General features: G+C 50.7%; 1 protein-coding gene across 11 annotated transcripts in view; it reads right to left on the minus strand.

The window, feature by feature from the left end:
- DCDC2C (doublecortin domain containing 2C) overlaps nucleotides 1-19,499 on the minus strand; it is a 93,070-nt gene that overhangs the window by 67,973 nt on the left and 5,598 nt on the right. For 10 of the 11 annotated variants that reach the window (XR_006216060.1, XR_006216059.1, XR_006216058.1 and 7 more), the window contains exons 2-4: nucleotides 16,628-16,679; nucleotides 5,474-5,550; nucleotides 428-556 (exon numbers count right to left, since the gene is read on the minus strand). Coding sequence is in view for 6 of the 11 variants with exons in the window: in XM_042982572.1 (XP_042838506.1) it covers nucleotides 428-556; nucleotides 5,474-5,550; nucleotides 16,628-16,679 (258 nt within the window). In the remaining 5 variants the exon portion in view is untranslated. The remainder of the gene's footprint in view (nucleotides 1-427; nucleotides 557-5,473; nucleotides 5,551-16,627; nucleotides 16,680-19,499) is intronic. The other variant, XR_006216062.1, reaches the window with a different exon arrangement.

Raw genomic sequence — 19,499 nt, forward strand, 5'->3', positions numbered from 1 at the left:
CTCCCTGGCCCCATGGCCACCGTACCTCTGTCGTCCCTGCTCTGTCCACCCACCACTGTCCACGCCACCTCTGTCCCTCTCACCTCTGTCCACACCACCTCTGTCCATCCCACTTCTGTTTACCCCCATGGTCACTTCACCTCTGTCCCCACTCTGTCCACCCACCACTGTCCATCCCACCTCTATCCATCCCCATGGCCTCATTCACCCCATTCACCACACCTAGCACATCGTAGATGTTCAATAAACTTTGTTCCATGAAAAATGAAAGAAACTGGCCAAAAATAAGTATGTAAAGGGACAAGAAATAATGTCTGCCCCCAAAGAATTAAAATCAGAGTTAATGAGAGAGCATTGTAGCCCTTGCTGGTCCCGGCAGGACATCCCCACACTGTGACTGGGTCTCCCCCAGGTGACAGAGCCTTACTTTTGAACGCCTCCTAGAGGGAAGACTTTTTCCCCAATCATGGCCAGCACACTATTCCATTCCGTCAGACTGAATTTGGGTATGATAATTTTTACGGGTGGGATAAATAGTCTTCCATTTGTGAAAACACTGTAAGAATAAAAAAAAAAAAGCATTCATTAGTACCTTACACTTGAGGGGGAAACATTGGAAATTCAAAGAAAGATCTAGAACGACAGAGCCATAAGCAGCACGCAATGCGCCAGGCAGCCCTCACACACACCGCCTGCATCCGCAGAGGGACCGTCACCAAGCGCCCGATGCTGGAAGTCCGGTGACGCTGCAACGACGCCCAGAAACTTCTCTTCATGGAATAAAATACACCCAGATGAACAGGACGGAACTCCGCTTTTTAAATAATATGCCTCCACCATGGCGGGTAAAGCGAAGAAAATGGTGCCCGTTTGGCAAACAAAAGGCGGGTTTTGCCATTAAAAGTGTAGTCACTTTCTCTTTCCACGGGCCAAGACAGTGTCCCCGAGGAAATAATGTGCGATCCTCCAAAAAGATAAGAGAAACAATTGGTTTCACCCGTGCAGTCTGGAGGCAGCTTTGCTGGAATCCCAGCGGGTTTATTTTATTTTCCATACGTGTCCGGGGAGGGGGGGGGGGTACTCGATGCAAAGTTCTCCTGCTAATGAGGCCAGGCCGCCCCCCCCCCTTCCAAGCCACTTGGCAACAGTTACATGCTGTTGTAACTCATACGAAAATCATGTAAACTATGAGCCTTGTTTCTTTAAGTCTAAAAGTGATGAATAGTGTTTAACACGAAGGTGCTCAATGTTACAATTCTAGTTTTCAGTTTTTTACATAATTATTTGTGGTTGCTGTTGCTTCATTGTTACCGTTTTTCTGTAATGCAAATAATTTAAAACTGGATGAACGCATCGCCTTTTCAGATCAAATATAAACTTTAATCTGTGCAAAAAATACAGAGAATCCACTTTCTTTGCTAATGCGCTGTACCAAGGGGCTTCCAATCAATGCAGAAACCCCCTTCTCCCATATTTAAAATATTGCCCCAAAATAACACTAGAAAAGAATGTTCCGCGCAAGTTATATTACAATGCATTTATGTGATATTACGCCCACAATAGATTTGCTACAATGTTTCCATCTATTGGTTTTCCTTATGCCAAAAGAATTCTTTCCAAACATGGGTCGCTAATAATAATACAGGAAATAAATGTTTAAACAGGGTCATGTCGTGCTTTTGCTTAAATCTTTAAAAATATTTAACGTACACTCTTTACCTGAGTGCGGGGAAATAGGAACTCTTATGAACTGAATTGTGTCCGCCTCCCCCCCAAATTTTGGCATCTCTTGCAGACCTAAGACACACACACATACACTGTGGCTGCAGCTAGAAGCGTGCACAGTCTTCCTCGGGGGCGAGTCAGTAGCACAGACTGATGAGACGTCTGTGATCAATAACTATTGACCCATTCTTCCCACTTTGTGAAATCCAGCCCATGGAAACGAAACAGATTTACATGCAAAGATGTTTCCCATAGGATTATGTATGGAATCGAAAATATAAAACCAACCTGCATGTCCAGGTACCCAGGAATGTTACGTAAATCGTCGCACGGCCATACGATAATAAATTGTGCAGCAGTTTAAAATTGTTTATGCAGGATTTGCATTTACGGGGGGAAATGGTCAACTATAACGGATGCTGTAAAAAACACGACAGAAGGCACAAAGAGAACACTGAGGGTAAGCGTTCTTCAGGCCAGTGGCGGTTGTCTGAGGAGTGAGATAAGGGATGTTTATTTTATTCTTCACACTCTTGTAAGTTCCCACGTTTATTTATAATAAGAATGTAATTTTTAAAGACAAGGAAAGGAAGTAAGTGTTATTTCCAACTTAAAGATTAGGAAATTACAAGTTCAGAGGGCATGCGGGATGGAACACATCTCCCAAACTGAAGAATGAACTAGACCCCTTGCTTTGCCCGGTTTCACGGATCAGACGGTCCATCCGCCACCCGACAGATGACTGACCCCACCTAAGTGCCCAAGAACAGTTTCCGGGGACAGTCCGCGATGGAGAGGTGATGGACAGGCAGGAGCCCCTGAGCACTGGGCAAAAGCCAGGTGTGGTTAGATGAGGGAACATCTGAAATTTGGAATGCTGTGTAGCCATTGTTTTAAAGCACAGCTTATCCACATGGGCTCCTATGGAACCACCTCCAAGATGCATCATGTGGGGAGAAAAAGGAGGATACACGGAGGTATTTGTAGGATACATATGCTTGCCAAAGCCTGGATCTCCCAGCCTGTCTTACAAGGATACAAGGCCAGGGCGGGGCACTCACTTTGAACATAGAACTTTTAGAGCTATATAAGGCCACGGGCACAGATTTTTCGGGCCACAAAAAGATAGTTACATTTTTTAAAAAACTTTGAAATAAGAGAAGAAGTTAAAGGCATAAACCTACTACTCGACACACCTTATAATGTGCTCATTGGTGTGTAATAGGAAATATTTTTAATTTTTTTGATGTTTACTTATGTTTGAGAAAGAGAGAGAGAGGGACAGAGTGTGAGTGGGGGAGGGGCAGGGAGAGAGGGAGACACAGAATCCAAAACAAGTTCCAGGCCCCAAGCTGTCAGCACAGAGCCAACACGGGGCTCGAACCCACGAACCGCGAGATCATGACCTAAGCCAAAGTCGGACGCTTAACCGACGGAGCCACCCAGGAGTCCCTAATAGGAAATATTTTAAATATTTCAAGTAGGACATATTTTAAATTCTTTAAGATTTTTTTTTTTTTTTGAGAGAGAGAGAGAGCAAGTGGGGGCAGGGCAAAGAGAGAGGGAGAGAGAGAATCCCAAGCAGGGCCTGCACTGACAGTGTGGAGCCCGATGCGGGGCTCGAACTCACAAAGCACAAGATCATGACCTGAGCTGAGATCAAGAATCAGACGCTTAACCGACTGAGCCCCCCAGGCGCCCCTCGAGTTTTTAAAATAGGAAATATTTTCAATTTTGTTTAAACAGGAAATAGCACATAGATCTAGGAGCGGATCTCAGGTGACGATGATCCGCCGTCACAACACCTGTCACGTCACAGCTTGCTTAGCGGCAGAAGCAGGACATAAATCCGCGCCTCAGCCTCCACACTTCAAACCCACGTGGCCTCACCAGCTCCATTCTGCGGAGACCCAGGCAGGCAGGGGAGCGCCGGGCTCCGGGTCCAAACTCAGCCGTGACCCCCCAGCACCCCGGCCCCCCCCCCATCTGTGAGGAAGGGAGAAACCACTTTCTCCCTTCAACATCGAAGCCTCCGGAACCCATCGCAACTGTTTTGTTTGCCTGTTTTTGCAGTTACAAGGTCTCCAAGCAAACATGATCAGGTCTTTGTAGAAAAGACGCTGCGTTTGAATGGATATTTGGGTCCATCTAGTGGAATTTCTAGCACACCAATGTGAAGGACGAGGCACAAGCTGCCGGGGGTAATGGTCTGTAACAGACAAAACTTGTCCGTCAAAATAAGTGAGAATCACTGATGTCTTGGCTCATGCAAAACAAACAAACAAACAAACAAACAAACACGTAGGTTCTTTGCCTGGAAGGACCGTGAGATTTGTATACATTCTTCAGAAAGAGCTGCCCTTCACAAAATTTGGAAATGCTGTGCCTGCCGTCACGTCCAAGCAGCTCTCAGATTTGTAGAAGGTGCAGGGAAAGACCCCACCACTGAAGGCTGTGCCTTGCAGACACGTAAGGGGACGTATTTTACAGACGTGGTCGTGGAGGTTCTGAGGGGACGGGGAGGGGCCACGTTTGGCCAATAAACAGGGTGTGTTTCCTGCGTCCTTCTGCTTCCCAGGCTGGGCTCCGACGAGTCTAACAGGGGGTTTGCGCCGAGGGGCCCTAGCCCTTCGCTGGGGGGCACGAGCGTGAAGGGCACCTGGTCAGGAGTGCGGGGGACGCCCGCTAGTGACCCTCAGACACGGTGAGCCCACGCCTCTGCGGAAGCCCACTGACATTCTGTCCACCGGGAGCAGAACGTGCTGAGAGGAGGGCGCGACCTCGCTCACGTCAGAGATTTCAACCTGTAAAGTATTAAAACCTCCCAATATAAGAAGGATTTGGAGAGTCTCTGCTCCGTGACCAGCCTTGGACGGGTGTCCTGGAGGTGTCACCGGGGGACTCTCACCACCCCTGGAGGTGTCACGGGGGGGCCCTCACCACCCCTGGGGGGGGGGGGTAATGTCAGGAAGCCAGTTCAGAAAGATGAGGTATGTGACCTCCACAAAGACGATGAGATGAAAAGCCGGATTTGAACCCACGATGGTTTGAATCCAGCGTGTTCTTTCTACAGCCCCAGAACGTAAGGCAGACTGGCCCACAAAGCTGTCTCCATCAGCCCGGACGTACTGCCCTGGGCACCTCTACAGCTATAGCACCGGCTGTGGCTCCCAGGGCCACACTCCAGTCCTGCACCAACGCTTGAGCGGGAAGTGTGGTAACCCTACAGGTCTTTGCTCGTGGTGGGAAAATAACTTGTAAGTGTCCTTTCCACGTCCAGCAGCTACAACTGCTAGATGTTTTTTAAAAAGTGAAAAGCCTAAGACTAAATTCTGTGTGTGAGGCCCTCGCCCTTCCAGCCCCAAGTAAACTGTTCAACAGCGGGGCAACTGGATTGATTTCCAAAATCAAGGTTCAAAGAGAAGAAAGGATACACGGCACCTGAAAGGCTGAATCACACAGGTGTCCCTGTGGGAGAGAGAGAAGGAGAAGGGAGGAGAGGAGCACAGGAGGAAGGGAGGGAGGGAGGAAGGGAGGAGGAGGGGAGAGGGAAGGAGAGAGGAAGAGGCGGGGAGGGGAGAAGGGGAAGAGGGGAGGAGGAGGAGGAGAAAAGAGAGGAGGGGGAGGAGGGGGAGGGAGGGAGGAGGGAGGAGAGGAGGGGAGAGGGGGTGACGGTGAGTCTAACTGGAACTTTATCTCTAAGGAGCCACAGCAAGCAGTGATCTCTCGCCCGCGAGGCCTTACTCACTTGACGTGCCGGGACGTTGGCTGGAAAGTTTGCCACCTGGAAGGCACGTGCAGGTCACAATGTACCACCGGTTTGATCTGCAAAAAGAAAAGGCAAGCCTCGGGACTCGGTTCAGACAACCACTTGCTAAATACGGTTTGCCCAGCACCGCCCCCAAAACAGCAGTGCAGGGGGGAGGGAGGCCTTGCTAAGGGAGCACAGGGGAGGACCCAGGAAGGACCCCGGGGGAGCAGACTCCCTGCTGGGAGGGGCCGGGACTCCCAGACGCAGGGCAGGTGACCTCATGGGGACGGGGCGAGAGGGCTGTGAGTTCCGAGGCCGGAAGGTCGGGTGCGAGAGCGCGGAGCGCGGCGGCCGGGAGGTCACAGAAGTCCAGAGACACAGACCGGGCCGTTGTGCTGAGGACAGGCCAGCAGCTCGACCAGCAAGCTCCCGTGATGTGCTCCCCAGGCGCCCGGCTGGGCCAGACTGCGGCCCCAAGAACGGGCGTGTGGCCCCTAAGTCAGCCCGTGGGGTTCCAGCTAGGACGTCCCGTGGCAGGGGACAACACCCCCCCCCCCGCTCCCCGGACCTTTCTCTTTCCTGTGACTCCAACCTGGGGGCTGAGCCCCCCCCTCCCCGGGGCCTGGTCAGCTTCAACCTCACACCCCCTGGGGCCCCCACAGCGGGGAGGAGAAGGATGTCTGGGCCCTGCCACGGGCAGGCAAAATCCCTCTGCTGGGGGTCCTACTGTCGTCATTGACAGCCTGGGTGGGGCGAGATCAAGGCCACGGCCCCACACAGTCTCGAGGCCCCTCCATCACGGTGACTTCCTCTGAAAGTCGCTCCCCCGCTACGTTCCTTGTCTGTCCCACCTCTAGAGGCTCCGCCCCTGAGACACCAGCCCCTCCCACTTCTAGAGGCTCCGCCCCTGAGACACCAGCCCCTCCCACCTCTACAGGTTCCGCCCCTGAGACACCAGCCCCTCCCACCTGTAGAGGCTCTGTCCCTGAGACATCAGCCCCTCCTACCTCTAGAGGCTCCGCCCTGAGACACCAGCCCCTCCCACCTCTAGAGGCTCCGCCCCTGAGACACCAGCCCCTCCCACCTCTAGAGTCTCCGCCCCTGAGACACCAGCCCCTCCCACCTCTAGAGGCTCCGCCCCGAGACACCAGCCCCTCCCATCTGTAGAGGCTCCACCCCTGAGACACCAGCCCCTCCCACCTCTAGAGGCTCTGCCCCTGAGACACCAGCCCCTCCCGCCTCTAGAGGCTCCGTCCCTGAGACACCAGCCCCTCCTACATCTAGACGCTCCGCCCCTGAGACACCAGCCCCTCCCACGTTTAGAGGCTCCGCCCCTGAGACACCAGCACCTCCCCACCTGTAAAGGCTCCGCCCCCGAGACACCAGCCCCTCCTACCTCTAGAAGCTCCGCCCCGAGACACCAGCCCCTCCCACCTCTAGAGGCTCCACCCCTGAGACACCAGCCCCTCCTACATCTAGACGCTCCGCCCCTGAGACACCAGCCCCTCCCACCTCTAGAGGCTCCGCCCCTGAGACACCAACCCCTCCCACCTCTAGAGGCTCCGCCCCTGAGACACCAGCCCCTCCCACCTCTACAGACCCCGCCCCTGAGACACCAGCCCCTCCCACCTCTACAGGCTCCGCCCCTGAGACACCAGCCCCTCCCACCTCTAGAGGCTCCGCCGCTGAGTGAGACTCGGCATTCAGGGCCTACCTAGACTCTCGTCACACCTGCTCCAGCACAGCGGGCACAGCGGTAGAGGGTGTCCCCCAGGGCCCCCGGTGGGGCCTCCCGGCCTGACCTGTCTGGATGTCCGGTCCCCCTCCACTCGCTGCCCCTGCCGTGGTGCCCAGCTCATTTACACACAGAGACTGCCCAACCTGTGAGGTTAGTGCAGCTCTACTGAATCACCCCACTGAGTGAAAGTATCTCTAAAGTTCCTTCGCCAAGAATAACACCGACCCGCCTCCCCGGGGTTCACCCTGGGGTGTAAGAGTGAGCTGCACGTACCCTTAACACGGGTGACAAGGTTTGGGCATCTCACGGTCTCCCCAGCACTACTTTTTAGACGAGGAGAGGAAAATGTGCTGTTCCGGGTCCTCTGAAGGAGACGAGGAGGCAGCGTCCACGTGGGGCAGGTGGAGAAGGGTCAGGAGGACTGGGACTGAGCGGTGGAGAGCCCCTTCGGCGTCCTGCTGAAGGCCTGAGGCACCATTACACGCAGGGGACAACTGGCCGAGAGGCACCGGGACAGCAGAGCGAAGCCGGGAGGCAGCCCGGTGGCTTTGGACTCGGACAGACCAGGGCTCGCCTCCCAGCGCTCACTGTCCGTGACTTTGCCGGGACTATCTCACCTCTGAGCTGCCACCTATGAACGCCTGCAGCGGGGACCATACACCTCGCAGGGTTTGGGGGAGAGAACGTTTTATAAAAGGCACAATGCCGTACCTGCCACACAGGGATAAATGTTCAATCCAATAAACATGAGTCTCCCAACAAACACAGAGAAGCAGAGACGCAGAGAGACGGAGGTGGGGAGAGAATGGAGAGGGACAGACCACAGACCATCTGGCATCTCAGTCTCATCACGGCCCGGATAGAATCGCCGATTGTTCCCACAGCCCACTGACCGTCCCCAGACTTCCCGGTCTCAGGAACCGGTGCCAGCACAGACCCATGTGTTTAACCACAAAATCTGGGGACACCACTGTGTCGTCTCCTCCCTTACACCCCGCATCTCTCAATTCTGCCTCAAAACCGTATCCCTGGACGCGTTCACTTCTTGCCGCCCCCACCGCTGCCACACTGGCCCCGCGGCCCCATGTCTCCGCAGCTCGCCCCCCGCCCCCCACAGTCCCTTCCCCACAAGGAGCCGCGGTCCTGGTAATCACCCGTCGCGATGGGCTGCCCCCTGGCTTAGAACCCCAGTGGAGGAAACAGCGGCAGACACACGACAACCCCACCCCTCCCTTCCTCCCCACGCCACAGCCCGCGTTTGCCTTCTTCCAAACATCAAGCTTGTTCCTGCACTAGACCTGGGGCCTGGAATGTTTTCCCGGGTCTTAGCACAGCTTGCCCTTTCTTGCATTAAGAAGTCAACTCAGAAGCAGTTCCTCAGCGACCCTCCCGGACCAATATGGCCATCGTAGCATGTAACACCGTCTAATAGTTTTGTGTTTATTTATTTACTTATTATTGGTTCCTCCTCATAGAATCAAAGCCTCCTGAGAGCAGGGACCTCGGTCGTCATGTTCCACCAAGGACCCCACTGCCTGAACAATGAGCTGCCCACCGCGGGAGTTTGAGAAGTATGCCGTGAATATGGATGAGTGAATGACGGATGAATAAATGATAAATGCTTCGGTGGCAGGTGATAAACAGCTCTGATACTCCAGGAGGAGTCCTGGAAAAAGTGAGGTCACTGGAGATTGTGGTAATGCACACGTCCGTCCACTGTCACCCTCTTGTCACGTTATATACAAAATTACTTTCTATGTAGGAAATTATACACACCTGCATACCGTTAGCCAAAAAACCAAAGCCGTATCAGCAATACCACGAATTTACTGACCTGGTTTATAACAGAACAACAGAAATTATTCCCTGCAAAATTCTATTAAGGTACAACTACCCTAAGAAACAGCTTTCTGGCTGATGGCATAAAATTATGGAAACAGCGAGCTAATAGCTTTTTTTTTACGTGTTAATGAGTCATTAACCCTGCTATCACCAGCCTAATTAAATAACCCCAGCAATTAAATACATGATTCTGGATTTTTTTTTTTCCTGCATTTCACGTGGTCTCCTACGAAAGCACACGTGGCTTTCTGTCACTGCCCGACGGGGACGACAGCTTCCGACGTGGTGTCTCACTCACCTGCCGAGAGGCTGAGGGGCTCAGTGGGCCTTCGGGCTCCGTAACCAACAGTCCGAGGTAATTGAACCAAATCCGCAGCAATGCCGGAAGACGCCCGAGGTAACCACAGGTGTGTTTCCCCGAGTGGCAGCCGTGGGTTACTGAACGCCTGCTCTGCGTCACAGTACATTTGTGCCCGGTCCTCAAAACAACCGGGCAAAATACCCACATGGTGACCAACCAAAGCCACTATGTAATCTCCACAAGGACACACTGTCACTAAGTGTGCTGGCCATGACAGGCCATCAAAAATACCTTGTGGTAGATTTTAGCCCATTGGGAATTGGAACCTATACCGGCGTGGCACTTGGGAGCCTGCGTCCGCGTCGTCCGCGATCCCAGCCCTGGTTCCACCACCTTCTCCTCACACCACCGTGAAGAGGTCGCTGTGCCCATATCCTCGTGTGTGAATGCGGATCCGCTTCCGGGAGGGACAGCGCCAGAGGAGATGACGCGTCGCGAGGCGCTGAGCAAAACGCCAGAAATGAGTGAAGAGCTTTGGGCGGTTGTCATTGTTGTTGGCCTCCGAAGTCCTTGGTCTTTGCGCCCCATCGAGCCTCTCCAGCTACCCTCAGTGAACATCCTCCCAGCCTTTTCCATGCAAAACTTCAAACCAGAAAGACTCAAGGGAGTCTGGCACCGAGAAAAGACCTCGTCATGGAACCGTAAAGGGAGGATCTCATAATTAGCGAACGGCGCTCGTCGGGGGTCTGGAACGTGCAAGCTGAATCAACAGAGATGGCCCCTACGCCACTCGACAGTAGACGCTAAACACACACACAGTCGCCACAGATCACAGAAACCCTACGGAAGGTGCAGTGGGCTCCGTATGGTTCATGTAATTCATTAAGGAGAAGGTCATCCTGGACCACCTCTGAAGTCACTTCATTTCCCATTCTGTGATCCTCTGAGTCAAAAAAATAAAAATAAAAAATCAGCGTCACTCCTTCCCCAAAACGGCCAAGAATCTCCCTAGGTTAGGCATTCTGGAGCAGTGTGCAAGGGACGGGAGGGAGAGTCAGGCCGACGGGAAGTCGCCCTTCATCCACCCCGGCACCGTTACCTGTAGAAATGGGGCAAATCTGGGCAAACCCTCAGCACCTTTGCAGCCCTCCCCCTGCGTTACACTGCATTGTACTCTCGAGGGGGACGTCAGGCACGTGTGTCCAACACATGGTTGGGGAGATGGGTTTTGAGCCTTCCTGGTCGTGATGATGATGAATTTTTATTTCCCGTGTTTTGGAAAATGTTGAGATATTTTTACGTTAAAGAAGAAGAAGAAGAAGAACCATGACTGGGGTTTTGTAATTGACTCAGCTGATATCATGCATCCATGAAGCTCTCTCAGGGTCTAAATGTTAAGATGTCACCCCCTCTGGGAAGCTGGGAAGGACGCAGGGGCGCCTGCCCAGGCCTCACTGAGGGTTTCCCGACTGAGACGCCGTGGGCGGGGCCGGTCCCCCGTCTGGCATCCTGCGTGTCCTCTACGACAGCGACAGAGGCTGAACTGAGCCATGGGGAGCCGTGAGTGGAAGGGCTGCGGATCACCCCGGCGCCTTCCCCGGGACGCCTGCGGGGCTTGAGGACCAGACATTGTGTGGAGTCAGCAAGGCAGTGGTCAGAGAAGAAGCCAAGAGCTCTTGACCTCTGACAACAGCGGGGACTTTGGAGCCTAGCAACGACAGACATAAGAGCGACTAGGATCAACGGAGGTCTTAACTCCCTCCTGGCATTTTGCTGAGCAGCGGGGAATGCGTCACCTCGTCTCGTATTACTTGTACCAAGAGCAGTGGTGTTTCCCACGTAATTACTCCTCCCGAATGCCATTCAAGGTTTTGTATTTCAGATCCTATTGGATTAGTGATTTCTTTTGTTCTATTGAAAGATGCTTTATCTTCCCCAAACTAGTTGGAATTGCCAACGGCCCCTCGTACACCAGTATCTCTCCCTCACCCCCCTGATCACCATCTCAGCAAACCTCAGGCCTCTTTCTCAAACGGAGGGGGGAACAACACGCAAAGCGAGTAATCAACCAACGAGTGTCCTTGGAGTGAGCCTGACATTCAGAGGACATCCTTCAACCACTCCTTTCGTAAAAATAAAATAGTAACCAATGAGAACAACCACTCCTACTGGCCTGGTGTTGACCACCTACATTACCTGCAAAGCCTCAAACGATGGCAGATGAATACAAGAACTGAAAAGGAAGAAACTATGAGGGTGGAGAATTAGGGAAAGTGCAAACAGAAGCTGGGGAAATAAGAACGGAAGTAGGGACACCTGGGGGGCTCAGTCGGCTGAGGGTCTGACTCTTGGTTTCAGCTCAGGCCTTGCTCTCACCGTTCGTGAGTTCAAGCCCCACATGGGGCTCCATCCAACAGTGCAGAGCCTGCTTGGGATCCTCTCTCTTTCTCTGCCCCCCCCCCTGCTCATGCTGTCTCTGTCTCTCTCTCAAAATAAATAAACTTGGGGAGCCTGGGTGGCTCAGTCGGTTAAGCGCCTGACTTCGGCTCAGGTCATGATCTCGCGGTCCGTGAGTTCGAGCCCCGCGTCGGGCTCTGTGCTGACGGTTCAGAGCCCGGAGCCTGCTTCAGATTCTGTGTCTCCCCGTCTCTCTGCCCCTCCTCTGCTAGTACTCTGTCTCTCTCTGTCTCAAAAATAAATAAACGTTAATAAAGAAAGAATAAACTTAAAAAGATTTTTTTAATAAAATAAATTTTAAAAAAGAACGGAAGCAGGGTGAGGGTGAGTGCTCCCGAGCACGTGTGCACTTTGTCAGTATCCGTGTGGTCAGAAGGGACTAACTCTGCCTGTATGTTGAAACTGTGCAGTTAAAAGAAATAGGGAAGCTGCTGATAAACGCTATCGGACGGAAGGGGAGGAGTTACCCCCGTCAGCCTCCACGATGAGCCTCGGGAAAGCGGGTCCACCGAGCAAGGTCGGCAGAGAGGGGGTGAAGGAAGCAGGCGAACACGCCAGCATGGCACCGGGGCTGTGGCGTGTGCCGGAGCCAGCCGCGCCCCATCGGCCTGACGCCAGGACTGGAGTCTCCATCATTGGGCCAACGTGTTGTCCCCAGAGTGTCTCTGACAAAAATGCAAATGTGTCACATGGCGGAGAAAAGAAGTCAGCTCCCTCCTGCCACAACACAGCAGAAACCACCCATGAAGGACTGTGCCCTGGGAGGGAAAGGCGCTCGGGAGCACACAGGAGAAGGATGTCCCAAAGAGAAAGGGCAGAAAGCAAGGGTGCAGAGACAGTCACCCCAAATAGAAGCCTGTCTCCCTACACATCAGAAGACGATACAGTTCCAAGCAGAATCAAGGAGGGGCGGCCGGGTGGCTCAGTTGGTTAAGCGTCTGACTCTTGATTTTGGGTCAGGTCGTGATCTCACTGGTTCATGAGATCGAGCCCTGAGTCAGGCTCTGTGCTGACAGCGTGGAGCCTGCTTGGGATTCTCTCTCTGGCCCTCTCCCGCTCTCTCTCCCTCACTCTCTCTTTAAATAAATAAATAAACTTTTTTAAAAAAACAGAATCTAGGGGCACCTGGGTGGCTCAGTCGGTTAAGCGGCCAACTTCGGCCCAGGTCATGATCTCGCGGTCCGTGAGTTCGAGCCCCGCGTCGGGCTCTGTGCTGACAGCTCAGAGCCTGGAGCCTGTTTCAGATTCTGTGTCTCCCTCTCTCTGACCCTCCCCCGTTCATGCTTTGTCTCTGTCTCAAAAATAAATAAACATTAAAAAAAATTTTTTTTAAAAAGCAGAATCCATGAAATAGAAAACAGAACAAAGAAATGGAGAAACACAATGAAACCAGAAGTTGGTTCTTTGAGAAGATTGATCAAATTGATAAAACAGAACAGACTTGGCAAGAAAATACAGAGGAGACACAAATGACCAGGAATGGCAGGAATGTGGGAGGTCACGTCACCAGAGGTGATATTAGTTGGATAAGAGAACAACTTCATGCCAGTGGACAAATTAAATGGACAATTCAAAGACACAGGCTAGCAAAGTTTACTTAAGAAATAGACAATCTGAGGAGCCCTCTATCACCTCAGGCAGTTGGATTTGTAGTTAAAAACCTTCCCACAAAGACAACTCCTGGCCCAGCTGGCTCCACTGGTAAATTCTACCAAACACTTAGGGAAGAAACAATACCAAAACCAGAGGAAAACACTGCAAGGATTTAAAAAACTACAGACCAACATCCCTCCACGAACATAGTTGCAGAAATTCCAAACAAAATTTTAGCAAATAAAATCCAACAATAAAGAAAAAGGACAAAATTTCATGAGTGAGATTTGTCCCAGGAATGCAAGGTTGAGTTAATATTTGAAAATCCATCAGGGTGCCTGGGTGGCTCAGTCGGTTAAGTGTCCGACTTTGGATCAGGTCATGATCTGACCATGAGTTTGAGCCTCACATCGGGCTCTGTGCTGACAGCTCGGAGCCTGGAGCCTGCTTTGGATTCTGTGTCTCCCTCTCTCTCTGCCCCTCCCCTGCTCACAATCTGTCTCTCTCTCTCTCTCTCTCTGTGTGTCTCAAAAATAAATAAACATTAAAAATATATAAAATAAAATATAAAAGAAAAGAAAAGAATGACAAAGCAGAATGACTCAAAGATCTGCCGATAGCACTAGCTTAAATAATTATGATAGATTCACACGATAAAATTATTAAAACATGTTGCAGAAGACCATTTACTGAATGAGATAATGGTCACAAAATATAGTAAATAAAAAGCAGATTAGAAAATAGTGAGCATTGATGGATCCTAATTCTGCAGACATATATACACATATGTACGCATGTACTGTGTATGTGTGTGCTTCTGTGTATACCTACTTGCTACGTGTGCATAAAAAAGCACCTGGAAACAGACATGACAAAGTCCGAGCACTGACCTCTGAGGGGTATTGTGGATGACCCCCCGTTCTCTTCATGGAGTTATCTGCACAGCTTCTTGGCACTTTTTCTCAATAAGGACTCCTTTCATAATCAGATTTTTTTTTATGAAAAAGTGTATATTCCTAAAGAGAAATTACAGAACTCTTTGGGGCGACTACAGTCCCATTGGTGTGAGGACACAGAGGTCCCCACTCCAGAGCACTTGCTATCAGGCACCTCGCCCAACATTTCTGATCAAAGCCTCCTCAGCTGGAAAGCAAGGGGGGCTGACAACATAACCCGGAAGCTGCCTTCCTGTCCTCCAGGGCTAACTGCTCGTTCTAATCACAGCGCCGAAATGCACTCAGGGCACGCGTAGACTGAACTTGAGGGGAACTTTTCAGAATCGTTGCTTACTCCCCGTGCCTGCCCCACCTGGAGGTGGGAAAGCAAGTGCCTGGGTGTTAAGAATAATCATACACCATGCCCACTCTGTTTATTAAGGTGGCCCTGACATTCAGTCACTGCTGGAATTGTTTCTTTTTTTTTTTTAACTTTATTCATTTTTGAGAGACAGAGCATGAGCGGGGAAGGGACAAAGAGAGAGGGAGACACAGAATCGGAAGCAGGCTCCAGGCTCCGAGCTGTCAGCACAGAGCCCGATGCGGGGCTCGAACCCACGAACTGCAAGATCATGACCTGAGCCGAAGTCTGACACTCAACCGACTGAGCCAGCCAGGCGCCCCTGGAGTTGTTTCTTATTGGAGACTTGCCCGCCTGCCCTTGGCAAGTTACAGTAGAAGGTGGGGTCGTACGACCTGACTCATCGCACTGCCCTGAAATGCAGACTCTGAGGAGACAGCTAAATGCTCTGCAGGCTGGTGCTGGAGCTCCAGGGCTGTCCTTTACCAGAACTCGGCTGCAGATTCAAGGGCACACTGAAACCCTGCTTCTCTAAACTGTGGAGGAAGAGGGCCAGCACTGATCTCTTTCTGGAACATTATGCATATTTCACCATTCGGTCCTCACACCGGTTCAAGGAGGAGAAAACAAGAATACCAAAACCGGAAGCACCAGGGTGGCTCAGGACGAAGTGTCCAACTCTCGATCTCATCTCAGGTCATGATCTCAGGGTGCGTGGGATCGAGCCCTGCATCAGGCTCTGCGCTGGCAACACGGAGCCTGCTTGGGATTCTCTCTCTCCCTCTCTCTCTGCCCCTCCCCTGCTCTCTCTCTCTCTCTCTCAAAAATAAGCATTAAAAAAAAAAGAATACCAAAAGCACCACTTAGAGAATAATCTCAAAAATCTCCTCTTTGAAATACCCAACAAAATGACAAGTCGATTTTTTAAGAAAATTTTACATATTATATTATTAAATATATGATTCATATTTATACCATATATGATATATAAGAAATATAATATTATGTATATTATATAGTAATAATATATAGTAAATATATTATTATATTTACGTATTATATTATATAGCATTCTAAATCATATTATAGTCTAAATATCAGCAGGATATCTTGCTTAAAACTTAGCAATTTTTGTTGCTTATTTTAAAAGGTAGATCTCTTATTTTTTTTATTTTTTTAACATTTATTCATTTTTGAGAGATGAGAGAGACAGAGCATGAGCAGGGGAGGGGCAGAGAGAGAGGGAGATACAGAATCCGAAGCCGGCTCCAGACTCTGAGCTGTCAGCCCAGCACAGAGCTTGACACAGGGCTCGAACCCATGAACCATGAGATCATGACCTGAGCTCAGGTCCGACGCTTAACGGACTGAGCCAGCCAAGTGCCCCAAAAGCTGGATCTCTTTTATACATATTAAATGGAGTTTTTGTTTTTGTTTTTTTTTTTGGCTAAGAACCAGGTGATGTGAACAGAGCGAGAGAAGGTTCCACACTACAGAGCTTTCAAATGTGTATCAAGCACAAAAATGTTGAGAACTTGGGGCAAATCTTTAAATTGAGCATTATAATTAGCTTCAACGTTATGTAAATTAAAATAGCTTTTCCTGACACCCATCTTTCCAAGTCCCCCGTAACAAAAGAAAAGTGAAAAGTTTCAGTAAATAATTGCACAGTGTGTCACAGACGACTATCTTTCTAACCGTGGTCTTAGGGTATTTTTACTGACTTCCGTCAAGTTAGTTACTTAGGGGCTTCGACAGGTATGACAACCCCGCACAGTGGATTCGGGTTTCCAGAGCAACGGGCCTTTAGAGGCATTCCCTACAAAATGCTAGTCTTCTAAAAGTGACATTATTCAACAGTGACATTCGGAGTTTTCCCGGATCATCCAATTTATCCTGTTAGTCATTAGCACCAAACACTTACTTCCTTCAACTTGCTCATCTTTCCAGGTTTCCTGGGAACTATATGAATATAACTGCAAAAGAAGAAAGAAAAACCTAATTAGAAAGTAAATAATTTAGGGGGGAAATGTGAGCCTCTTCAGAGAGGACTCCTTCTCAGCACTCGGACCTGCAAATCCACAGCAACTTGAAACTAAAGTCAAGAGTGCCAGTCTTCCGTCGACATAGAACAGCAGTGTCACGGTGGGACATTATGGACGGTGTCCCACTGGCTGCCATCGGCATGGCCCATGGAACACTGTCACCTAAATGGCACTCTCCTATAACGTTATTAATCAAAAAGGGACCCGAGCCATCATTTATTCCACTTTCTTTTCTACCAGGTCATGGAAGGGCCCAGAAATGAGCTCATCAGAGTCCCACAGATTGGCTAGAGTCAGAGCGGAGTCCCCCCCCCCCTTGCAGCTCATCACCACCTGCACTGTCCCCTCCTGTCACACAGAATTACATCCCTGTCCCCATTCTGCCCAACAGTGAACACCGGAAAAAGCCACCAGAAGAGCACGGGTGAGAGTCCGGCTAATACAATTCCTGGCACTTGGGGACTTTTGGAGAGGCCTCCATATGCCTCAAAAATAGAACAGATGTTTTTTCATGATAATAAATAACTTAATTTTGTATCTTTCAAGGTTTCTTCCTGATTAAAAAAAAATTACATTTGAGTTTGCTGCTGTTTTTGAGTTTTACAAGATTCAGAGAAGTGTTGCCTACATTGGCAGCTGGAAGGAAAAAGGAAGTAAGAAATATTCAGTAGAGCCCAGAGTCACAAGCCAGGTGCCCACAGAGGCCAGACGGGCAGTGAGGACGCTTGCCCAGGGCAGCATCTGGGGGGAGGGGGGCGCTGCAGGGCGCAAGGACCCCTCCCGTCCAGGGTGAACACCTCCCACAGCCCCAGGGCAGTTTCCACACGACAATGCGGACAACTAAAAACTTAGTCCTTCCGAACAGTCAAATCCTCCATTTTTTTCCAATTAAACTAAAACTCTATACTATTCCATGAACTCCCTCATTACAAAATGTCCAGCCAATTCACATCTTTGAAAACTGTGATCCAAACTAAACAAGGCAGCGCTCGCCACCCCCCCACCACCACCTCCGCTGGCCCTTCCGTGAGCTCTTCTGGTTTTAAGACCCCACATTCCGTGTTTGATTGTGAACATCAATCCCCAAACGAGACAACTTATTGCATCAGTAAATGGAAACAAAAAGCAAAAATAAATGCGGAAACACTAAGGCACCAAAAGATCCAGCAAAGAACGTAAAATGCTGTTTGTTTCCATGCTGCATCCCAAAGGACGCACAAATAGAACAGAAAGAGGGGCTAAGAGACCCAGTGGACCGGAGCCTCCAGGCCGGGCGCTTGGAGAAGGCGTTGGTGGGGCGTGGGTTTCCCCGGGGTGGGCAGCGGGGGGGCAGGCACCTGGCGTAGAGACTGGACGTTCGCGTGCAGCACCCTCCTTGCTGCTTCCAGAGAATAAAGGGAAGGAGGAAGCCGGCCACGAGAGTCAGGCCAGGCGTCTGCAGGTGCTGCGTCCATAACATTCTCGCAGCACCACTCGGGATGCGACGCCACGCCGGATGTGAGCTAAGCCCATTTCAGTGGTGAGGACACCATCCCCAGCAAGCTTATTCCATGTGCTCAGTGCTACTGAGATAAGGAAAGGCCAGGATGCACTTCAACCCAGTTCAACCTTCTTCTGTCCCTGAGACCACGTTCCTGCTCCTCTGTCCTGTTCCTGCCACCTGCTATCCCCAGCGTCCAAATGGGTGGCAAGGAGACACGAGGAAAGTTGGGGTGCAGGGAAACTACGACAGCGTTATCGAAAGGGCCTTTGCCTCGTACCTCAACTGCAAACTCATAAGGCAAAGAGAGACCATTCCCGGGGCAATCCAAATCCTTCGGGGTCTCCCCCAAACTTGTGCACACACCCATGCACACGCACAATGCCCTGGTTTACAGTTTGTGTGTGTGTGAAGACGGCTTTCTCCTCAAAAAGAATCATGAGTTCTAAGCTTTACAGGACGTCTTTAATGTTTAGCCTATAATATTTTGTTCTATGGAAGAAAAAATCGTGTTTTTCATCTCAGATTCATTCACTCCAGAAAATGTGAGAGATGCTTGAGTAATGATTGGATTTTATATCCACCTAGATCTGATGGGGTTTGTCTCTTCAGAGTAGCGTTCTGCAGCCGTTGTTTCTAGAAGAGCCCCAGGATGGCTGATACGTCATCAGGTCTCACCGCAAAGTTCACTTGCCCGTGGCACAGGCAGAAGATTATTTGCTGGAGAAAATTAATTTTAATTGCTCACTGGCTCAGTAATTACAGGATATAAACTCCAACCAGCGCCAGCCTACCAATACCAGCAGAAATCAAGCCAAAATATTTCCCAGAGCTGCATTCACCCGCGTCTGGGTGCTGATTTCACGATTCCTTGAGCTAAACGGTGGTGGAGACGGTGAAGTCTAAACGTCACTCCGTGATCATCGTCACACGCAAACGGCACCCATCCACGCGCAGCCCCGAAGCCACACAGATGACGCCAGACAACCGAGGCTTTGGCCACATGACAGCCCCCGTCCGTCCTCTGCTCTCCCATCACTGGACCGGACCACGCTGCCTCCCTCCCGCAAAACAACAACAAACACTAAGTGATCGGGGAAGACAAACGCCTCAACGTCTCCATATTTCGGCCACGTGTCCAAAGTTTCAGACGCATCATGCAAGTTTCCCTACCGAAGCAGGGGTCTAACAAGGTCTCTTAGAAAACGCCTCGCCCCACAAGACAGAACAGAGAGGAGCACGCGCTGAACAAGTTCCGGGCATGTTCACCT

This window comes from Panthera tigris, chromosome A3 (genome assembly GCF_018350195.1).
Source record: "Panthera tigris isolate Pti1 chromosome A3, P.tigris_Pti1_mat1.1, whole genome shotgun sequence".
NCBI lineage: Eukaryota > Metazoa > Chordata > Mammalia > Carnivora > Felidae > Panthera > Panthera tigris.